Source organism: Patiria miniata, unplaced genomic scaffold (assembly GCF_015706575.1).
Source record: "Patiria miniata isolate m_02_andy unplaced genomic scaffold, ASM1570657v1 HiC_scaffold_3, whole genome shotgun sequence".
NCBI classification, from domain to species: Eukaryota; Metazoa; Echinodermata; class Asteroidea; order Valvatida; family Asterinidae; genus Patiria; species Patiria miniata.
The window spans coordinates 15,254,649-15,278,519 of NW_024037069.1; the positions used below are offsets into that span (position 1 = coordinate 15,254,649).

At 39.6% G+C, this 23,871-nt stretch overlaps 1 protein-coding gene across 5 annotated transcripts in view; it reads left to right on the forward strand.

Annotated features, from left to right (window-relative positions):
- LOC119737235 (6-phosphofructo-2-kinase/fructose-2,6-bisphosphatase 1-like) overlaps nt 1–22,877 on the forward strand; it is a 48,546-nt gene extending 25,669 nt beyond the window's left edge. For 3 of the 5 annotated variants that reach the window (XM_038211428.1, XM_038211432.1, XM_038211431.1), the window contains exons 6-17: nt 1,261–1,317; nt 2,749–2,870; nt 3,145–3,206; nt 3,832–3,905; nt 4,985–5,203; nt 6,182–6,258; nt 6,334–6,436; nt 7,114–7,155; nt 7,474–7,561; nt 8,724–8,786; nt 10,467–10,531; nt 22,117–22,877. In XM_038211428.1, the coding sequence (XP_038067356.1) occupies nt 1,261–1,317; nt 2,749–2,870; nt 3,145–3,206; nt 3,832–3,905; nt 4,985–5,203; nt 6,182–6,258; nt 6,334–6,436; nt 7,114–7,155; nt 7,474–7,561; nt 8,724–8,786; nt 10,467–10,531; nt 22,117–22,290 (1,146 nt within the window). In that variant the 3' untranslated portion in view covers nt 22,291–22,877. Of the gene's footprint in view, nt 1–1,260; nt 1,318–2,748; nt 2,871–3,144; nt 3,207–3,831; nt 3,906–4,984; nt 5,204–6,181; nt 6,287–6,333; nt 6,437–7,113; nt 7,156–7,473; nt 7,562–8,723; nt 8,787–10,466; nt 10,532–22,116 lie in introns of all 5 variants that reach the window. The other 2 variants (XM_038211433.1, XM_038211430.1) reach the window with 2 other exon arrangements.
- The last annotated feature ends 994 nt before the right edge of the window (nt 22,878–23,871 follow it).

Consider the following 23,871-nt stretch of genomic DNA (forward strand, 5'->3'; position numbering starts at 1 on the left):
TTATAAATGTTGGTATATAGTCTTCAAATATTCGTGACTCAAATTGACTCGAGCTAAATATTTGACTCGACTCGACTCGACTCGACCTTTTGACCTAATGACTTGACTCGACTCGAGTCACTTCTTTAAAATGACTTGACTCGACTTGAGTCACTTCTTTAAAATGACTCGACTCGACTCGAGTCACAAAAATCAGTGACTCGTTACAGCTCTGACTTAGAGCAGCCTGCAGTTAAAGGGAATATCAACATTTGCAAACATCAAAAAAACAAACTACCAAATGATTATGAAATACCTTACTGGACTGTTAATGAATGATAGTCTAAAGCATCCTCTATATCATGGCACCGGTGTGCTGTCGTTTTCAAGAAAAGTGGTATTTATGTATCAATTTCGAACGCTGGTCGGCCGACCAGCATTGGAAAAAACTGGCTTTTTTTCCCCAATACTTCCCCCAATTTACCAAATTTAGTTAGTCCGCATTTTGTTTGCAATGGATTACACACCTATGAACGGGTACAAGCCAGCTAGACTGGTTCCCTGACCTTACAAACACAATTCACCGACGTCTACAAATTGCTCCGTTTCATCTGAAGTGGGGTCAGGGACCTGACCATAGGAACAGGATTGGTTTTCTTGGTTTTTCCAGCATCTACGAACACAAAACTTCAAGCAAGTCAGTGTAACAATATTTGCTATAAAATCCTAACCCCCCCCCCCCCAAATCCATCCATTTCTGAAAATTACGGCAAATGCAAATGTTGTATATTCCCTTTAAGAAATTAATGGCTATTCCCTTTAAGAAATCAATGGCAGAGGTTTTATTTCTTTTTCCTAACCACTAAGTTTATAAAAAATAAGCATTTTCTTACCAATGATTTATAGAGATTTGGGAAAATGCATTGCAATGCGCCATTACGACACAAAAAAATATGCATCTCCATGATAACCATGATTGAGTGTGAGTAAAGTTAGACTCGACACGGACTATGTTGGGCACCAGTAGTAAGGAAGGATTTATTTTTAAAGAAATAGTGTACTATCAAAATTGCTGTTTCCAACAGTTGTGTGCAAATCGATGTATTCCCCCTTATTTTTAGTGGTACATGGAGTTTTTCAAAGTGAATCATTGTTTACAAAATTTCATCTACATTTGTCAAGTTCTGAAGTTTTAAACTCAAAAATTGTACATATTGTTGAAAACTTTTTTGGGGGTACTTGTCTTTCATTTCCTTCATTTATCAATTTAACTTTTTTCAGGTCTTCTTTGTGGAGTCAATATGTGAAGATCCTAACGTTGTACAGTCCAACATAGAGGTATGTATCCATCGTGACATTGCCCCCCCCCCCCAAAAAAAGAAGCCTTCAATTTGGACAGGTGATACCCTCAAAAACAAGCATGGCCTTGCTGCACAATACAAGATTATTCCATTATCAGCGAACTACTGATTTTTGGAGCAGTGCATGCAAACGTTATCTTCAAACTTTTTGTACTGAACTGCCAATCTATAAAACGGAGATAAACATCTCATTTCTCTCTGCTGGGTTAAATATTTTTATTATCTCCCTGAAGATTTTGATGTAATGAGGCCACTTCATACTTAAAGGGAATATACAACATTTGCAAACATCGAAAAATACAACTCCAAGTTTTAACAAAATACCTCACTAGGATGTTGGTAAATGACAGTCTAAAGCACCCTGTAAAATTATGGCACCTGGTGTGAAGTCATTTTCAAGAAAATGGTATTTTTGTATAAATTTCCAACGGTGGCCGGCCGACCACCGTTGGAAAAACCTAACTATTTTTCAACTACTGCTCAAAATTCACCATATTTTCACTCCAAATTTTATTTGCTATTGGTTACATGTTCATGAATGGGTGCAGGCCAGCTAGACTGGTTCCCTTACCTTACAATTTTTCGGCATCCATAAATTGGTCCATTTTATCTTTAGTGGAGTCAGGGAACCAGACTACTCCACCGTTTGTGTGTTTCTTGTTTTTCCAGCATTTTCGAACACAATACTTCAAACATGTCAGTGAAACAATGTTTGATCTATTATAGTAACCCCTCAAATAGTTCATTTCTGAAAATTACAGCAAAAGCCAATGATGTATATTCCCTTTAACGCGAGAGTGAACGCGAATGCAAATTTGTGACGTCACGGCAAGTATTTGCACTGCGAAATCTCAATTATTGAACACAACTTGGGCAAATTTCGCATCAATTTTTTTTTTTGTGATGTCATATTTGCTTTGCATTCGCGTGAAGTATGAATTGGCCTTTCTACGAGTATCTTTTTTTTTCCTGTTGAATATCCTAATGTTTGATTATGGACTGTCTATTCTTTAAATTAAAATTTTAGGTGTGTTGGATATTTCCATTCTATTATCTGGTTTGCACTGTGGCATGTGAGACAATGATAAATATTTATTTCAAATTTACTATTTTGGAATGAAACTCTAGTTAAAAAACAAACAAACATTTTTTCAGTGTCATAGCTTAGAAGTGGCTAAGATATGTAAAGAAATGCCAAATGTGTGTAAAAAGTCAAATTTCGATCCCACATTTTGTATGGTGTCTCCATCCTACAAAATCTTACATGTATCTCAGCACCTCCTGAAACTTTCCAAGATTTCATCATTATCATTTAAAATGGCTGGCCTACTTGCACACTTTTCCACAGCCTCAGACAAGATCTACTTACGTAAGACCATTTGTCCTTTTTATCTGATCTCCCTTGCAGGAAGTCAAGCTCGGCAGTCCTGACTACAAAGACAACGACAAGGAGGAAGCAATGGCGGATTTTATCAAGCGGATAGATCACTATAAGAATTCTTATGAACCTCTGGACGAGACACTAGACAGGTCAGTCTGAGAATCTCCACTGAAAATGACGGAGTTACAATCAAATCATCACAAGTTGTCCATTGGCGGATCGGGGGGGGGGGGGGGGGGGGGAGGAGGCAATGGCAACAATTTTGATTCATTTTTTTTATCGGAGGTGAAGACACCTTTTTGTCTAAAATTTTCAGGAAATAAATTAACATGTTGCGTATGTCTGTCGCCAGTCTTCAGTTTGTTCTTATTATCTGAACTTCAATGTAAAATCTCATGGAACTGTTTAATTTTCCTCACATAGGGATGTGTCATTCATCAAGATCATCAATGTTGGCGAACGTTTCTTAGTCAACAGGGTCAGAGGTCAGTATTGCTTTTGTCTATTTACTCTTACTGTTATAAGATGGAATTTTTGCGCAAGGGTGATATTATTCAAATTAGGTTTTGCCCTTCACCGATGGTGCCCTTCACCGACGACTCGAGTGATTTTTTCCAACTTTCACTCGGGAAATACAAAGTATGTGTACACTGAGTGAAAACGTCGGTGAAGGGCAAACCTAATTTGAATATTTACTCTTACTTTTTTGACAAAAATTATTATATATTTAGACCAGTCCCACCGTACCCTCAATAATACTTGCGCCTTTAATCTCATTATTTTTAGTTCTGAGACACGTAGTCCATTGCAATTAAGTGTACTTGATGACAACCATAGGTTAGAAAAACTCATATTAGAACTCAAATGTTGTATATTCTGGGGTGTAGCTTTCCTACATCAGTACCAGTATACACCACTAAAGTACTAGTGTTCCCACCAAAATAAATAGAATGGTAACAGTTGACAAGAATTCAAATATTCCAAAATAGACATCTAGAATTAATTTGAAATGGCATTAGCTGCTCCGAAAGAGGAGATTAAATACTGATATGCAGTTGAATACTGACATTCATCTTTCATTTTGAACATCCCGTATTCCCAATTGTGCAGGTCATCTTCAGAGTCGTGTTGTGTACTACCTCATGAATATTCACGTCATGCCCAGGACCATTTACCTGACAAGGGTGAGTGTGTGAGAAGGGCAACTATTAAAATGTTTAGGAAATTATGTGAAAGATTGACAAGACAAGAATTGAATTTTGCAGGAGCAAAGAGAATTGATTTGAAATTTGTTTTCTGTTGACTGATCGTCCGGGTTGTAAAATCACACCTAGTTGTGCAATGTTTGCTTGAATAAGCTGGCCAGTTGACTTTTAACCCTAACCCCTTTGAGTGATTTACTAGGAACCTTCCCCACTCTTGCAAATTCCAACACCATAATGGTAAACTCAACACCCAAACTGTTGGACTCTGATTATGGTGGTATGCCTGACCCCATGTAAAGCATAATCTAGTGAAGTACTCACTCCAACAGATACCAACAGAACATGCAGTTGGATTTTGAAGGGTTGGGGATGGATAGGGTTAATTAACTATCTCGTATTGTTACATTGTGTAATTTCATTGGTCGAGAACGGCCACGTGTCCAGTCTGTAAAAATCCATATACAGTTGTTAACCTCGTATACAATGTGCATTGCACGTGCGCGTGTAGAACCTGCACGCGCGCTCGAAACTGAGAACTCCTACAATACGCAACCGCCCAGTCTCATATGTCCGGCTGGAAAGCCTGCAGTTATCAAGGGTTACATCGCACTGATTTAATTGATTTCTTGCAAAGTAAGTTACAAGCATTTATCTTTTTTGACTTGTTGGCACGAAATAACGAAACAATTAATGACTGCTGTGATGTGGGATATGCCGTTTTTAACACCCGAGGGGCGCATTCGTCCTCGGGTGCTAGGCACCCCTCGGCATATCCCACATCACAGCAATCTACAGTTATTAAACGGCATTGAACATTGAAAACACTAAAGTTGAGTTGGTTACAAGTCAGATCACAAGTATAAGAGGGGATGAACTATGACCAAGGAATGTCTTTGTCACAGTTTATATGAATACATGTAGCTTGTTACTCCAGACTGGATAACTAGTGATAACTTGTAACGACTTGATTTCATCCTTGGAGTTTTTTATTTTTTTATTTTTTTTTTACTGCACACTTTATTCGTCTTGAATCACATTGAATCATTTTCCACACGCAGCATGGCGAGAGCCAACTCAACCTGCAAGGGAGGATAGGCGGAGACTCGGACCTGTCAGAGAGGGGGTTTCTATACGGCAAGGCCCTGGCCAAGTACATGTCGGAGCAGCAGCTGTCCAACCTCAAGGTCTGGACTAGCAGGTTGAAGCGGACCTACCAGACGGCGTCTACGATTGAGGCACCGATCGAGCAGTGGAAAGCACTGGATGAATTGGACGGGGTAGGTCTAGCATAGGACACAAACCAACTCACGGTAAAGTTGGGGGATGCCTGTAGCAACTTGTGTATTAAAGATGGTTGCCGGTAGGCTGGGTGAACTGGATGCAGTATATTTGGCATGGGACACAAACCAGCACGTGGTAAAGCTTGGTGGGGGGGGGGGGGGTGTCATGTTAGCAGTGTTTTCGTGCCTATACAAAGCAAATCATGCTATGGGGGGGGGGGGCGTTCAAAGTCAGCAGTGTTTCCCTGCTTGCTGTAGATTGTTGATGTTATGCCGGGTGAATTGGGTGGGAAATGTTCTGCACAGAGCAAGTTCGGGTGTGAACTATAGTTAACCATAGTTTGACTAACTTCGCTCGAATGAAGGATGGTTGGACTACTCTAGTTGACTATTTCTACCGGAGCCTGGGGCACGATTGCATCGCTGGTTACCAATAGCTGTTGTATCATAAAGCACAGCGGGGAGCCAGGACTTTTGACCATCGTTTGACTAGAGGTGTTTGTGCGTTGCTATTAGTGCGCAGGTGTAAGTTACGTCACAATCAACCTGTAGTCGACCAATGGTCCTTGCCCGAACTCGCACTTAGGACACCAACATAATAAAACAGGCAAATCCCGTTAGTTTTTTTTTTCCCTTCTGATTATAAATTGTTGCCATTACTCAAATACCTAAAAAGCTATTTAACAAGTGATAAATCGGAATGCAGGCTCTAATTAGGGTCAAATCGTGGAAACACTTTTTGTTTTAATCACCTTTTTTTTTTTACATTTTGATTCCCATTTGCACTTTTAAAAATGGCAGATTAAAAGAGTCTCCATATCTTTGACTAAAAGTCAAAATTAAGTTAACTTTTTTCTTTGGATTCACCCCAGTTATTACCTGCATTTTTATTCATACATGTATGTTGGACATGTTTTAGGGAGTTCGAGTAATGTCAAAAACTTATGGTTTCTGTATTGTGTATACCGTTGGCAGGGAGTGTGTGATGGAATGACATACGATGAAATTCAGGAGAAGTACCCGGAAGAGTTTGCACTACGAGACCAGGACAAGTACCACTATAGGTACCCTATGGGAGAGGTAAGAAGCACCATAGATCAGGCCATGATTTGGGGTAGGGAGGATAAGTACCACTATAGGTACCCTATGGGAGAAGTAAGAAGCACCATAGATCGGGCCATGATATGGGGTAGGGAGGATAAGTACCACTATAGGTACCCTATGGGAGAGGTAAGAAGGACCATGGATTGGACCATGATACATGGGTAGAGAGGACAAGTACTACTATAGGTACCCTATGGGAGAGGTAAGAAGCACCATAGATTGGGCCATTATACAAGGTAGGGAAGACATGTACCGCTATAGGTACCCTATGGAAGAAGTAAGAAGCACCATAGATTGGGCCATGATATGGGGTAGGGAGGACAAGTACCACTACAGGTAACCCTATAGGAGAGGTAGGAAGTACCATAGATTTGGCTATAGTATGGGGAGGGAGGATAAATAATAGAAAATAACAGTGGAGAATAAGTGGAGTGCACCATAAATGGGGCTATAATAGGGGGATGGAGGACATACCGTTGTAGGTAACCTATGGAGGAGGTAAAAAGCACCATTGATTTGGCCATGATATGGGGGAGAACAAAGACCACAGTTGGTACCCTATGAAAGAGGTAAGAAGAACCCAAAATAAAACCATAATATGGGAAAACAAATACCACTATAGGTACCCAAAATGGAACCATGATATAGGCAGTGAGGACAAAAATTACTACAGGTATACTATAGGGTGTAAGACCTACCCCATATGTCGCAACGGTATGGGAAGAAAGACATTTTAACATTAATACAAAATAATCTTACCCTCTAATTTACATGATTATTTGATTTTTGTGTGTCTTCCCCAGTCATACCAGGACTTGGTGACAAGATTAGAGCCAGTTATCATGGTAAGTTTAAGTTTTATTTGGTTTACAAAAAAATGCTGTAAAATTTAAAATCAAGAGCGTGTATCGAAGTCACGAATGAGCAAGTTGTCCCTTTTTCTACAGTTTGCATTGGATTTTCAAATTGTTTAAGGTGGTGCACAGTCACTGTTTGTTTCTGAGTTAATAATCAAAATTACCTGCATTTTAAAAATGACTGGAGTTTGGTGATGTTAGAAGTAAAAACAGAACCTGGACTGTCTATGAACATTGAATAAATGAATTGAAATTTGTAGGGAAAAAATTCAAAGCGAACCATTTTTTTTCCTGTGTGCTGAATAGGAACTGGAGAGACAGAAGAACATCCTGGTCATATGCCACCAGGGCGTGATGCGCTGTCTGTTGGCGTACTTCCTAGACAAGAGTTCAGGTAGGTCTCATCATATCTAACAGGGTTCCCAGTCACTCTGGAAAGCAGGGAAAACCTTGAAAATGAGTTTCCATTTTTCCATTCGGGGAAAACTCAGGGAATTGGGAAAAAGACCAAAAATCAGGGAAAACCCAGGGAATTTTACAGTGTCCAAGAAGGGAGAGGTTTTTGCCAGTTTGGCGTATGTGCGTCTTGTGCCATGGATCCGAGTTGTGTCCATTGACTGACTGGCTATGGTGCTTTTTAGTGTTTATGCAGTGTGAATATTATCAGTATCTTAGTTGCTTTGCTGCAACCACCTCCTGACTTCCTAGCAACCTCGTCCACACGCAAGTCTATGAGACATGGTCAAATCAATAGCACTGCATGCACAAAGACCTGCAATAAAAAATGACCGTATCTCATACGTGCGTGTGGGCAAACTGGTTTTTTTCTGTAAATGGCCGCCATTTCTCAAAATTGTTGTGACCTGTTCTGTCAAAAGCAGACGCTTCTAGGCAGAGGTTGAAATTAAGATAGGGCCAAAAAATGCTGTGGGGGGTGATTTTTTTCGATTTTCAAATTTTTGCATATTTGTAATCCTGAACATGTCTAAAATATACTATTAAGTTTGAAACCCCAATTTGAACTCTAAATATAGTATTTTTGATGATTTGTTAAGGTATATCAGTTAAAGAAATTACTGTTTTGTGACGTTCGTGGCCATTTTCTCTGTTTTCTACTTTTCGACACAATGAACTTCAAAATAGCATAACTCTGCCCAGGAATGACCGATTTCAAAATTAAACCACCTTTTAAAAAGAAAAAGAACATGTTTTAACAATATGCAAAAATCTAATTTTTGACCTTTTGCCCAGAAAAGTCCAATTTTGACAGAACAGGTCACAATTTAGGCTTTTAGTTTCAACGCCGTTTTCACCATATACCACCAATATCTTATTGTTTTATAAGAATATCTTTTAAAAACAATTCAGCATTTCTCCCCAATTTTGAGAAATCTGCTTCCGAAAAAGTTTTGTTTGGACCACCCTGTAGGCTAGCCCCTCTAGGAGTAGCAAAATGCTAGTCATTTATTCACAGCTATACTATGCACAGATATCGAGGAACCTTCAACTTTTTAAATGCCAAACCATTATCTTTTTTATTTTGTTTCCTGAAATAGAAGAGCTTCCATACCTGAAGTGTCCTCTACATACAGTCATCAAACTCACACCAGTGGCCTATGGTAAGATCGAGAGTGCTTGCTTTCACCCAACAGACCATTATTATGTTGCGGCCATCTTGATTTTTTCCCATTCAAATCAACGTAATCAAAGCGAGGCTGGAAGGAAAAATAGTCTGGTTCCTTTTTTTTTGAACAAAAAGCATTATCATTCAGTACTGTTATTGGATACAGGGGACATGACTAAAATGGTGGCAGCATGATAAAGGTCTATAGACCTTATGCGTTAAAGGTATCTCAGAGCGAATTCTTTGTTATATATTAACCCTAACCCTGCCAGATGCAACACAGTGCAAACTAGGTGTAAAAGTCCATACCGTGTTGCGTTGAGCCATCGACACCAGCGCATAAACTGCCAAATCTGAAACAATGAGAGCTAGTCCCATTGAACAATGCCACAGTTGTACCCTGCTGCATTCATATGTAGCATGAAATGTGACAGAGGGGACCCCCCTTCCCTCTTTTGTGTTGGTCATTGTGTTACCAGAATCTCAGGAATTCTTTTGAGATATCTTGGGGGATGTGTTAGGTGACTATAGTCTAGGGTGTGTATAGGGTATAGGGAGAGGGGGGGGAGAGGGGGGTACCCCTGTGTCACATATCATGCTGGGTATAGCTGCATATGGTGACCGCAGACTCTGAGGCAGTTTAACCTTGTGATTTTTGACCTGATGGATCTTGCTGCACTGAACATGCATGCCATTTTGACAAGGGTTGCATGTTGCTGCGTTCAGCAGGGTTTTCTAGCCACAATACCCCAGGGTTAATGTGGTAACAGTGAATGCACAAGACATTTACTCGTGCCAGTCCAAGCGATACAAAACCATTGCCCTCTAACTCCGCCTTATCGCATAAAGTCTATTACAAGGCAGTTTAGTATGAAGATTTTTTCACTTCAGTCCAAACACACAAGATAAATACACGGAAGAAAACCTGGCGGGGAGCATCGCGCTTGTGTTCTTGGGCAAGACGCTTTACTACAATTGTCTGTCTCCAGCGAGGAGTAGACATGGGCACCTGTGAATGTAGAGACCAGAATGCTCTGATCTCGAGCTGCTGCAGAAAAAAAATGGTCTCATGGCCTGACGGAGGGGTAATAATTGTAAAGTGCTTTGTGACTTTTGGTATAAAGAGCTATATGAGCACGTTATTATTATTATTGTTAGATACTGGGAACCATCCACTTTACAGCTTTTCAAAAACTTTGGAATTTTTTAGTTTCAGTTTTATTGTTACTTCTTTTACTTTGAAGAAATCTTGAGTATACAGCGTGTGTCAATAAAAACTTATAGAGTCGGAAGGTGTAGTAAATACTCTACACAATGGTCTTCATCCCTTGAATTCCAAGTTGGGCCACTTTTCAGATTATCTGGTATCTAATGAAAGGCTTTCACATATACCAAAAAGGTGTGTGAATGCCTCTCATTAGATACCGGATAATCTGGAAAGTGGCCCAAGCAGATTTTGACCGTCTTTACAAGCTTTGCCGTAACTTTTAAACAAAAGGTCCAAATTACACAGAACAAAGATCCTGTCCAGGGTAAAGAAACACTCTATCATCTCATGGTAAAAAAACCAACAATTTAGTTTCCTCAGAAAAAAGTTGTTTGACTGCAACATTTTGTTTGGAGACACGCTGTACGTCACATTTTTTGTCATCCAAATTTTAATATTTTTTTTTAGGTTGTAGAGTGGAAACGATCTCTCTAAATGTGGAGGCTGTAGACACACATCGAACAAAGCCTGCGGTAAGTCCAACTGTGAAATATTCTAAGCTTATATTTAAAATTCTCCCTTTAAAGTTCTCTCATAGTCCACGCCCAATTTCTGAATAACTTTCTGACTAACCGAAAATGGTTGCATATTTAATTCTTCACAAATCCACTGTTCTGGATCACTTTTATTTGCATTAAATTAGTTAGTACTGTGTGAACCGTCAAAAACGGGATCTATGCACATGTGCGTACAATCTGGGAAGGGGAGGGGTGGGGGGGGGAAATCAGTTTTGTGGAGTTTGAGCTTTGAGAGCACAGTGCATGATTTGAATACACATGCCTCTTTTGGTGATGTCATTTGGGCAATTTCAGCGTTATGTCATGTCTGTGACAGCTTTTAAAGAGGTTGTGGGATGCTCGAAGACATTTCCGTCATTTTTCGGGTATAAGTAGCCTAAGGTGTGATGAAATAAAAACCAGCTATTGTGTCTCATGAAATGAGTACAAAAGGTACTTTTGAGAGCTGTTTTTCAGGTCCTGTTGCGACCCGAACATGCAATTTGTGTAAAAGTCGTTGTTGGGGGCAGCAAACAAAACACAGTAAATCGTGACGTAATAAACAGGACTCCCGATGCAGCGTAGTATGAACGAGTCCTGTTGATTACGTCACGATTTACTATGTTTTGTTTGCTGCCCCCAACGACGACTTTTACACAAATTGCACGTTCTGGTCGAAACAGGACCTGAAAAACAGCTCTCAAAAGTACCTTTTGTACTCATTTCATGACAGACACAATAGTCGTTTTTATTTCATCACACCTTAGGCTACATATACATGTACCCGAAAAATGACGGAAATGTTTTCGAGAATTCCACAACCTCTTTAAGAGCTCAGTGAATAAACCTGAAAATGCATTTTTTCAAATCTTATACATCCGTCATCTAGTAATGGTCAAGGAGATTACCGGATAGCAATAATAAATGAGATATCATGGTTAATTGGCTCACTCACAGACATTACCCTTCTTTTCATAACGCTGGAATTGCCCATTTTTTTTGAGGCAACAAAATATGTATCAAAATGTTTGAGCTCAAACCGTATGCTTTGAAAGGGAATGCTGAAGTTCTTAAAGAGACAGTGTTGTCTGAAAGAAATCAAGCTGGACACACTGCGCTTCCAGAAAAACTACGTAAAATTTGATTTCCTCTTTTAATCAAAGTTTGCCAGGCAGTGAAAATTCTCAGAGTATTTGACACAAATTCAAAATATGCCCTCTGGTTGAACTGAGAACATCATTTTTTTTTTAATCACCTTAAAATGTGCGTGGACTTTATTTTAAACATCGGTGGACAATTCGAGGACGAACATAAGCACATGTATGGACTCCCAAGTGTGCACATTACTGAAGGAACAGAATTTTCTAAAGCTCTAGGGGAAAACAAAATCTGTCCATTTTAGGCAACCACCCCTGAAACTGATTTCTCTCATCTTGTCTGTCACGTTTTAACAACTCATCGTAGACCATTGAACACAATAAATAACTTGGCACGGGTGCAGCATTTGGAGGCATTAACCTGGGTTATATGACTCGTGTGTACATGTATGTGAGTTTGTTTCTGCATTCAGTAGGGGATGTTGGACAATAGGGTCCCCAATTCCCGAAGGTCCCCAATTTGGCGATCGTGTACAAAACATATGGGAGGTCTTCCTGAAAAGTTAGAGTACAAACGAAAGAGGGACAATAGGGGGTCCCCGATTGCAGGCAAATACACACTTGCGTACAGTGTGTGTATGAAAGTGTCTCAAGTGCTGACAGGAGTTGGCAGTTCCCCTTACATTTTCTTGAGGTCAAGTTTTTCCCCCGGTGGAGAAACACCAACCCTCCATCCCATGGCACATGGATCTTGATGACTGTAGAGCATGCTGCCTAAGGACAATAATTTCTGTGCTTCTGCGCTCCCTCCCTCCCCCCTCTGCCTAATCCTGACTGGATTTTAAAAAAATGTTCCCAAAATTTGGCCTGGAGAGTTTGGCACTCAAGCATCTCTGACATTCCGTAGAGTAACATCAACAAGAAAATGAAAATATTTTGTAAACCATGTTTTCTTTGACACCAGTATTCCTGAAATATTTTTGTGGCTCACTGTGCCTGTAGTGCTCTTGAATTGTATTTAAAGCAAACATCTGCTTCTTTGTTTAAAGCAAGCAAATACGGCACACATTCTTGACATGACTATATCTGACATGGACGCTGCACTATTTAGATATGTTCAAGCCTTAATAACACATTTTGAAACTGCCCACAAGAAATTTCAGCTCAGTGTAGGTAATGTTTATGATTTATTGGTATGATAATAGCATATGTATCTGTATAATGATGTCATTGTAATCGGCGAAATGTAACACGATGTGAAATAAGTTTTAATTATTTGACATTTGAGAGACAACACCACTGTAGCATAACGGGAACCGCATGTCTGCATCTGGAAATATGCATACGATACAGAGATTTCAGCCTCTGCTTATATTGGTGCTGTGCACGAAGCAGAAAACCCTTACAGGCAAGACTCAAACCCAAAAATGTCTACGTCTACTGTCTTGTGAAAATGTCTCTAATCGCTCAACCATCGGTGTTTAGGTGACAGCCAGGTTTAATAATTTGGGAGGCTAATCATCCTTACTCACAGCTGGTATGCTGAATTGCGAAGGACGCGGCTACAACGTAGTCGGGCCGCTGGCACGTAAAGGCGCCTCTGGCTGCCGGCCACATCGACCCATATAAGACCACGGAGCACAGCCTGAGATCGAAAGTGTTTGATTTTTCCGGAGGGAGGAAAACCGGAGGGCCCGGAGAAAAACCCTCTCGGCACAGGAGAGAACCAACGCACAACTCTACTCACATGCGATCCGCGGCCAGGATTCGAACCGTGGTCACCTTGGTGAGAGGCGAGCGCTTTACGCACAAGCCACCCGTGCCACCATATATCCAACTTGGATATGTAAGCAATGGGTGATGTTGCTAATGTCCGAAGGTGAAATAATTTATGCTGTACATGTACATTTTATGTTGGGAAAACCACAAAGTTGCATATTTAAGGGTCCATGGAGTGAATTTGTCTAAGGAATACATTTTGTGCGACTTTCTTCTCCTCTTAATTGTATGAAAACTATTTGACATCTCTTTTTGGTTAATTCTATTGAAAAGTTCACTTCTTAAAACTTGTTAATTTCCATGCTTTTCCGGACAACTGAGGGCGCTGTTGCTGTGATGCCATTTCGGGAAGACACTGTTAGGATTAGGGTTTTTCTGTTCAAATTGTGAACCCAAAGATTTGCTCTTTGAAAACATTGGTGAGAAAAGTTTGCTCATTGGCTTAAGGCCATGTACTGACACCACAATGAACTACCGAAGAAAAGAAAACTTACAACAGCAAGATATCCAAAATCTGGCAACCTTTGGTGCTGAAATAGCTGTAACATTGAAGTTTCTGCCTGAAATGACATCACACTTTTTGCTCATGAATATGGAAATTCGCAGTAGCGCCATGAAAACCAAAAAGGCACCAAAATACCCTTGAAAATGGCAAAACGAAAATTGAAAATAGGGTTAAATGGGACACAAAGATGCATTTTCAAGGGTTGCATTAAAAAAAAAATTACGTTGCATGGGTCTTTTAACCCAAACCCTCCATGGCTTCTTCAAAATCCACAAGAGGTGTATCAATTTGGCATGAAGACCAAGCTTCCTGGTGCCTGATAGCAAAGCTTTCTTGTTATATCTTCTCCACAAAAGAATGCACTGAGGCCCTGGGTTTCGATGCTCAATTGAAATTCATCCATTGGAGGATTTTGCAGCATTGAGGATCTACATTGTAGCGCCCAGCCGTTGAATATGTTGCATTGGGCTTGATGACCCTTGAGAGTTAGTACATGCAGTGTGCCATTTCATCCCTGCACAGCGGAGGATTTCGGAGGATTCTGGAAGATTTGCTTCAAAAGTGCCTTGAATGTTGAGTTTCAAATGACGACCTCGTTGTACATGCAGGTTGTGTGTGTGGTATTCACTTCATCAGCTAGCTCTTTGAGATCTGTGCATGTGCATGTAGGAAGTCTCTGAGGCCGTCATTGTGATGCAGAGTTTACATGTTTGCCACTTCAGAATGCTGTTAGACGCAGGCTCGGGCTGTCATTTGGGCCAAGAATCGGGAAAAGATGGACAAAGGTTACATGTACATGTAGATACTGGCACAGAGGTGTTTCATAGAATTTCACTCCAAACCGCTGTACATGCCTTCAGTGCACTAGAGGATTATTTGAGTACCCACCAGCACTTGTAATTGCTGCTGGAATTGTTGGAGGCTTCAGGAGAGTTTAGAAGATTTTTGGAGGAGTTTTGAAGGATACAGAAATGGAGTTTACCCCCAACCCTCCCTCCTCAACCCCCCCCCCCCAGCTCTTTTGACATAAAATGGTCACTTCCATAAGCTTGCCATAACGAGGTAGTGAAGATCTCCATTTTTTTTTCTGTCAGTACTGTATTTCTTTCCCAAAGTGTCCAGAAATTGTAACTTATAAGAACAGTGTATTAGAAAAGAAAGATAATGTGACAAGATGAAGAAATATTCTTAATTGTGAGGGTGACAAATACATAGAAGTCTTTCAGATATTGGTTTGAAACTAGTGGTTTTTCCCCCAATGCATTTTGCCTGCTGCAATTCAGTCATCTGTTTGTGCACATGTCATTGGTATTCAGTGGTATGTGTGTGTGCCATTGCATCATCGCATGTAGTCACATAGTTAACTTCGCCTTGAGCTTTAGAAAATTCATTCATTCATTTTGTTGTACACATAGGCTGTACTTGACAGTATTGTAGTCGAGTCCGAGTCCGAGTACAACAAGTAGACTGAAATATTGTAGTTATTAAATCCGAGAAAATCATGGTCTTTTATATGCTATGGGGTTAAAGTGTGATTGAGAATCTTTGTCTTCGAGCAAACTGAACCCAAAGCAACAACAGTGTGTAATTACACTCAATACCAAAGTCCATATCGCACTCCGCGTATCCTGCTATTATAAGATGCGCACTATTCCAACTGCATGCACATGTAATAGGATAAATGTTGAAAAGTTTTTGAACAGTGTGTGCATTCAATCTTTACTGTGCATCAAATTTGCTTGAAGATGTACCGGTATTTGCTATCCCAGTCACGCTCGTGGAACACGTATGGGTGTGCATGTTCATCTTTTCAAACCGTTGACGAAAAAATACCAGAGAACAAATAGAGAACAATATCGTCCACGATTTCCCAGCATACGTCCGCGATTGGGGTCGTGTACAAAACCTATGGGAGTCTTCCTAAAAACAAAAGAGGGACAACAATAGGACGTCTACGATCGATGGTGAACACACGTTTGCGTGCTCGTGGAAATGTTGTACAGTATCTGTGTTCCATGTGGCATATGGGACACAGATGCACTACATGTACATTTTTCCATGTTCCATTTGTGCTCCTGGGGTAACTAATAGAATATTCTCTGAAAATTTGAGAGAAAAAAAGAACTTGAACTCCAGTCTGAATGCTTTTGCAAATGTTCGTACATTTGTTTGCGTGTGTCCAACAATGTTGTAGTCGAGTCCATCACAAGTCCTTTCTTTAGTAAATTGCAAGTCCAGTCACAAGTACAGTAACAGGGGGTGAACAATGACAAAGGAATGCCTTTGTTACATTCATTGGAATAGCTTGAGACTTGAATTGAGACTGAAAGACTTGTGATGGATTTGTGATGGACTTGGGTGGACTTCAGATGGACTCAACCACAACACTGGTGTCCAAACATTTGTATTTAATTGAAAAGCACTGTGACGAGGTTCCTTGGTACCTGGGCTGGATTCCTACTGTTTTTTACTAAAGGGTCCACGAAATGCCTTTTTCTTAGCAACATATTTTGTGCAAATTTCTGCTCTTTTTTATGAAAACTATTTGACATGTCTTTTGGGTTTCTTGTGTTAAAAAGTGCACTTCTTTAAACATTTAGCATTTTCCATGGTTTTCTGGACAACTAAGAGTGCTGTTGCTGTGATGTCATTTCAGGAAGACACTGTTCAGTTTAGGGGTTTTCTGTTCAAATTGTGAACCCAAAAATTTGCTCATTGAAAACATCTGTGAGAAAAGTTTGCTCATTGGCTTACTGCCATGTACTGACGCAACGAATCACCACAGAAAAGAATATTTACACGACTGCAAAATATCCCAAATTCTGGAAACTTTTGGTGCTAAAATAGCTGTAACATTGAGGTTTCTGCCTGAAAATGACATCACACTTTTGCTCATGAATATGGAAATTCGCGTTAGCATAAAAACCTAAAAGACACCAAAATACCCTTGAAAATGCAAAAATGATTGAAATTTTTGGACACAAAGGTGCATTTACAAGGACTGCATTAAAAACAAATCACATTGCATGGCCTTTACTATTTTGGAATACTAAGGTATTTGGAAAAAAGGACAAGACTACAACACTGATACCAGGAGAAATTAAAAAAAAACACAGATCACATTCTCCAAAAAACGTGGACTTGAAAACACCCAAACTGTTTAATTTGCAGATCTCCTATTTTAAAGGATGGGATCCAGATTCCTGTTGAATTTTAGTAAGTTCCTCTGTTGTCGATAGTCATTGTGTAATCATAACATCTCAATTGAATGCTTCCCTTTGCTCAGTGCTGTGAAGTTGTGGATGTACTTGTTTGCCATCCTGAATTGTGCCTAGACTAACCGAGAGTAGTTGTGTTACAATTACCTGCTTGAACAGAAAGGAAAACGGTGTTAAATCCTTCTTTTTTCTTTCTCTTTTTTCCCCCTTCCTCCATCCTGTTCCCCGTCCCTTGTCCTGCTTCTTCCATGCTGCTTCCCCGTTGCCTGTGTAGTTCATACCCGCCGTCCGTAAAGAGAGAGCGGTCAATGGTAGAGAAGCCAGTCGTCCGGCTGCACCCATCTCTAGTAACAATCCCGTCCAAAACTCCTGAACAGTTTTAACTTGGCCCGATCAATTGCCTTTCTGAGCTCCAGCGATGCATGTGCAGCATTTTGAAATGACAGAGCGGGATAGATAACTACATGTGCATCACAATCACCAAATGATGATGCATTGGTTTTTCGAGAACTTTGACTAAAATGTACCAGCCCTGATGTGGTGGCTCCACTAAACCACACCCACCCGGATGAGTTCTGGACTTCAAATTTGGATCGCCAAATCCATTGAGATGTTGACTGCAATGTGCTTGCATAATTAATAGGCCTACTCCTTTGTTTCCCCCCAAACTGACCAAAAACTCAACATTGTTTTTCTGTGTGGAATGCTTGTAAAATTAGTCCATTTTCCATGCATGGTATAGACGTTGCAACTTATTACTTTGCACATTTAGATTGCAGTATGCACATGAACTTTGTACTGTTCGTTAGTAAACGCCTTCACATTCTGTCTTTCAGAATTTTGTTACATAGACTGCATTTTATACAGCTGTCTTGAATCTATAGTTAAGAAGAAAATATAAAGAGTTTATCTTGGCCAATGTTGTCACTATTTTAATAGTTCCTTATACATTTACAGAGACAATTAGATGTGAATTATTTGCACAAGTTTCTTCCTCAAAAAGGTAAAAAGCTGGTTCATTTATCCAAATGTTTTATAACAAATCTTCATTCAGAACAACAATTTGGATTAGTTCCTTATACATTTATTACAGAGACAATTAGATGTGAATTATTTGCACAAGTTTCTTCCGCAAAAGGTAAAAAGCTGGTTTATTTATCCAAATGTTTTATAACAACAATTTGGGTTAGTTGACATTCATATACCAACAAATTTGTCGTTTAGGGACCAACAATGCATGGTCATTTTTGTATTTAACCCAAATATCGCTCGATTTCTTCGAAACAATTGCATTCTTTTGGTCCAAACACACCATACTACCTCAGATGGTCGTTGTCATAAACGTCAGATCTTTTTAGTTATCTTATCCTCTGTCAAGCCGACGAAGAGGATCCTCCTTTTTAAAGTGAACTCTTTCAATTCTAAAATGTAAAATTTCGGTTGAATTCCTACACCCTATCATAGTGCCCAAAATAACTCCCGAATATCTGAAACAATGTTGACAAAAATAAAGATAAGACCATTAGCTCAGCAACATTGGTGGTGAAAGAAACCCATCATTTGTGCAAAGTAGTTCTCAAATTGTGTTTTAAATTTGGGATCTTGCATAAGCAAAAACTTCCATGATTGGTTTATGAAATTGGATTTTTTTTTTTATTCTCCAGACTAAAATCTGAGACATGAGTCATTGCTGCATGGCTTTTTTTAATTTCTAGACTGACAACTTATAATTCATTTGTGAAAGTTTTAATAGTTTTAATAGTTTTTTTGTTTTCAGTGTTTTATTTCTGAGAAAGCTTTGTTGTGTGGAACATACCAAAGTTTAAGAGATTTGAAGCTGGGAGATTTGCATACTTTAATTTTGTTTTAGATCCTACTAATATATTTCACATAATCACATATTTCTAAGTGCAGTTTTATATTTATTTAAGAGCTATAGTTTATTGTCACTGATATTGCATAGCATGGTGTTTGTATCAAGCATACATGTGTAGACAAAAATGTTTTGTTATTGAACATTTATTTATTTTCTTTGTAGACGGTACAAGAATGTAATGACCAAGACATACATATCGTCACCGACATCACAACATAACACCCAAGTCCACTCCAGTGTTACTTCGTGAAAACCGCTTAATGACAAATTTTTGTTTCACGAAGTAATGCTCAAGTGTGTGCGCACATCGGACACTGGCACGAACGATTTTCGTTTTCACAATATTACAACACTGTTACGAAAAAAACAATTTGTATAAAAATGTTTTAAAACGTTTGACAGGAATGTTATTAATCTGTTTTCTTGTGGGATTACAGAAAAATTTAATAAAAGCCTTTAAACTGGTGAAATAAAGATGGGTGATACTTTGTGAAAACGAAAATGTACCGAGTGAGCACACAGTGTACTTTGGTGTTACTTAGTGAAAACAAAAATCACTCGGTTTTGTAAAATACGCGTGCGTAGCCTGCACTCAATTCCACTCGGGTGTTACTTCATGGTGTCGTTGACGATGTGTTAATAATGCTGTTTATCAAGTTCCTAGACATTCCTAACAGTGTTGGATAAATTAGAAATTGTGGTTCTCGAGCGGGATCAACTTTCCATGTTCAAATTATTTTAGGCTAAAGTTGAACTTGAACTGCTGATTGTTATGGTTTACACTGCCAGAGTGTTCCAGCGATTCTTGAAATTATAGACATTATTATTTTAAATACAGGAACAACTCTGTATGCCTGTATTTTATTATTGTATCCACTATCCAATTTTTTGTTTATAAGTACCATGTGCGAATGTATTAATGCATAAACCAGGTTTGATTTTGAGGGAAAAAAGAGAAAATTTATTTCATTGTGTTGACAAGGAATTATTTGTCTGTGTAAATTATGATGTAATTTTAATTTATTTGTGTTTCTTTTTATGCTGAGAATGCAAATTGCAGCTGGGTTAAGAGTGTAGTAATTTAGTAAAGAGTCTTTATAAGATTTCTCTGGTGTTGACCGCATTCAAAATCAATTAGTGAGGTGGCACCACACTCACATGCACCCTCGGGTCACAGCCGTTCTTAACCCTAACTCCCTAGCGTCTTTTACTAGCAACTGGACCAAGTCCATCAAAATCCATCAATCACTGTGCGTCCAATACAAAACTGTACATGACATAATGGAATCCACCACTGACGCACTGGTTGACATCCATGGACTTGCTACACATGGCTTTTATCACAATAGCAGTACAGGAAGCTAGGCAAAATCAATCGGATACCCCTAGCACTGCTTCAGGCCATAAGGCCCAAGTCCATCATACTCCATCAATATTTAGTCACGCCAGGCCTTCTGGACCAAGTCCCCCCAAATCCACCAAAATGGGGGGATGGATTTTGATGGAGTTGGGGTGGTTAGGGTTAAAGTTGTTGAAGAATGCTATTGAACTGTGCATCAGTCTGATGTCGCCTTATATTGGTTGGTTGGTTATATCGGTAAAGCTGTGTCAGAATCACATGGCTATGTCTTGGAATAACAAGCACGCCTATGCAAGCCACTGGCTAGCGGCTGCAGCAACCTGCAGCCATTTCCCATAGACTCATGTGTTATTTCTAGCCACAGCCAAGTGATTCGGACATAACTTAATTTTTAAGTTTTACTGCTGAATGTACAGGGCAAGCAGGTCATCATAAATTTTCAAGATTTTCCCAGCTGTATAAATCCTTCCTCCATGATAAACCAAAGTAAAGTTGATATTGAGCTGAAATTTCTTCTTGGGCACATTGTGTTATCAGATTTGTGACGAGAATTGATATTAAATGTATTCTATGCTAAACAAAACGTTTAATGGTACGGACATGCTGTTTTATTTTTCTGTCAGAAGTGTCAAAAGTTTGGACTCCATGTGTGAAAGGACATCCTAGGCTGAGCCGTAAAAGTGCAGAACATTTCTCTTATTGACAAGGGACACTCAAGTGTTGTTATGCTGTGCGCCAACACTCTGGTGTATTTGTGTCTAATTTACTGAATATTTGAGCATATTCATTGGAGAATATGATTTTGTATACATTGTGGATTGTGTGGCATTAGAGATGTGCACGTGTTGGTTACCCACAGGCGTAGTAGTGGGGGGGGGGGTGCATAATGGATTGAGCCATTGCCCAAGAAGTGAGACGTGACAAAGACCAGCTACAGAAATTAAGATAAACTGGAAGTTTTCCATGTTATTGGTTGACTAAAGACATTAGCACACAGACTTCTTCTTCAGCAGAGGATATTTGTTTCAACAACAAAAAATGAAGCCGTAGCTGTAAAACATCTGACTCCAACACAACCTTACGTAAAACTTAGAATGGCGGAGCGTAACAGACATGAGTTGGCTAAAAAACAAATTGGACACTGGACAACAATTTGAAATATCACTTTATTTTATACAACAGAAAACAGTGTCTAGCTTTAGTTGTAAACAGAATGTGAACTCCAGGTTTAACCGGTAAGCTTCGTGACTCCCATGAAAAAAATTTAATTGAAAAGATGTTTCCAAGTTTTAAGAGTTGTCATCCAGGCAATCACAATTCGCAAGTCATGTCATGAGTCCGGTCACAAGTCACGAGGAATAAACAGTGACGGTTTGCTTTTCATTTAACCTGTTCATGTCGGATGACGTGTATACATGCAAAGGTTTTGCGGTATTCGGAACAGATGACAGATAAACACGCAATAAGCGAGGCCAGAAATATCAGGGTGTGCTACCCGCAGAGGACGGCCTGAACCCGTCTGGCATCGAGGTTCGTGAAAAACAATCCCCGCGTCTGGGTCCGGTCAATGTCAAAATAATCCCGGCGCGAACTGGTTAAACAGCACTCGTGACTCGATTTTAAAACTGGATGACATTTCATTAAGTAGTGATTGACTTATGATGGAACTCAGTATAATAACAAATCACATAATTCAGTTTTCTTGCAAAAATCCTCGTTTCTACAGAACTGTGACCCGGAGCGATCAGACGACGATGCCTTGTCAACAGCCCCTCCCTATCCCATCAAGGAGAAGCTAACGGAGAGCATCGACGAAAATGATGATGTCTTCCAAGATGCCAGGTCGTCCTTGGATAGTGACGTCAAAGAGTACAACACCATCGCTGGAGGCGTCAGTTAAATTGCCCGACCTTTGACCCGTAACGAGCCAGTACTCACTGCCGTACAGAGTTTCACAAACTATATAGAGTTTTAAACGCAGAGTGACTTAAAATATGAGATATTTCATTGGCTGCACTTGGGACAAAAATTGTTTAGTCATGTTAACATCCCTGAGATAATGCAGATTATTGCAAAGTTCCTGAAACTGACATGGAAACTTTGCAGATGTACTGAGCCTAAAAGTCTTAACATGGTTGTCTTTAGTTCAGTAGGACGGAGACCAAAAACTCACAACAAAATCTTGGCTCTTTTTAAGTTTATTATTAATTATGACATAATTAGGGGAACGGGTCTACTTTTTGCGTGCATGCTCAAAACTCACTATTGTCTCATTTTTTCCCCTGATTACTCACTACTGAGTGTAGTGTTGAAGTAGACCTTTCTGGTTTGAGTGAACTCTTAGATTTTAAACAGGCAGAAAGGCAGGATGCGTGGCGGACTGAAAATGTGGCTTTTTGCGGAGGGAGGATAACCGGAGAACCTGGAGAAAAAACAACTAGAGGGGCCCACTACCATAAAAATACACATGTATGGCTTTGGCCGTGGGGGGGGGGGGGGGGGGGCAATTGCTCGCCAAGAGGGGCCTGGCCCCACCAGCCCCCCCCCCCCCCTTGGCGACAGGCCTGGCGTGCTTAGTCTTGCTTCAAGACTGGATTTGTATTTTAGTCCCCGAATACAGAAGGTCCTTGATGAGCATGTTAAAGCTACGATAGAGGTCACTATTGACAAGATGAATCGAGTCCAGTCTGGACATGCTAGTCATGCGCGTGAGGTATACTCTGTAGTTTCTGGGTAGCGCTGTTTGAGTTCCCAAGACTTGATTTTATTCATCTTGTTGAAAGCGACTTTTACCGCCACGGTGGCTTTACCGCGTCAGGAGCCAGCTGTATAAGGGGAATACAAAACCTAATCCAGTCTTTGACCAAAGACTAGCGTATGTTATTCCATGTCATGTCATGGTCACGGAGAAGAGGGGAAAGGAAGAAAGAAAATAAAATCTGGAAACTAACTATTTGGCAGTTTTCATCAATGCACTGTGTATAAAATGTAAAGAAAAATATGAAATTTTGTATATTTTAGAATCGGTTTGAGTGATGTAGATATCTTTCATTTTCCCTAGCAATCCACCGGTTCACTGAAATACGTGTTTAAGCACAACACTAATCCTTATATTTTTTAATTAGAATTAATTTATTAATTTTTGATACCTAAATATAGCGGCAGTGGTTGGTTTCAATAAAATACACGTAGTACTTTGTACAAAATTATCTGAAGTTGCAAGTAGCAGTTCTCACTGAAAGAGAACAAATTGCATAGGTTGGTTTGCGTAAATAAACCTATTTGAGATTTGAATTTTAGAAGCCTAATCAGTAATTTCCATACCAAATTCAGTTGACTGTTTTTTTTGTGGGGGGGGGGAGGGAAAAGTTTTTGGCTTGGGCTGTACAATTGTTTTGGTTCCAAGTGTATTTTGAGTTTTTAAGTTTGAAATAGCTATGCTCTTGGAACTGAATACTGCAATTATGTGTTACAAAATAGT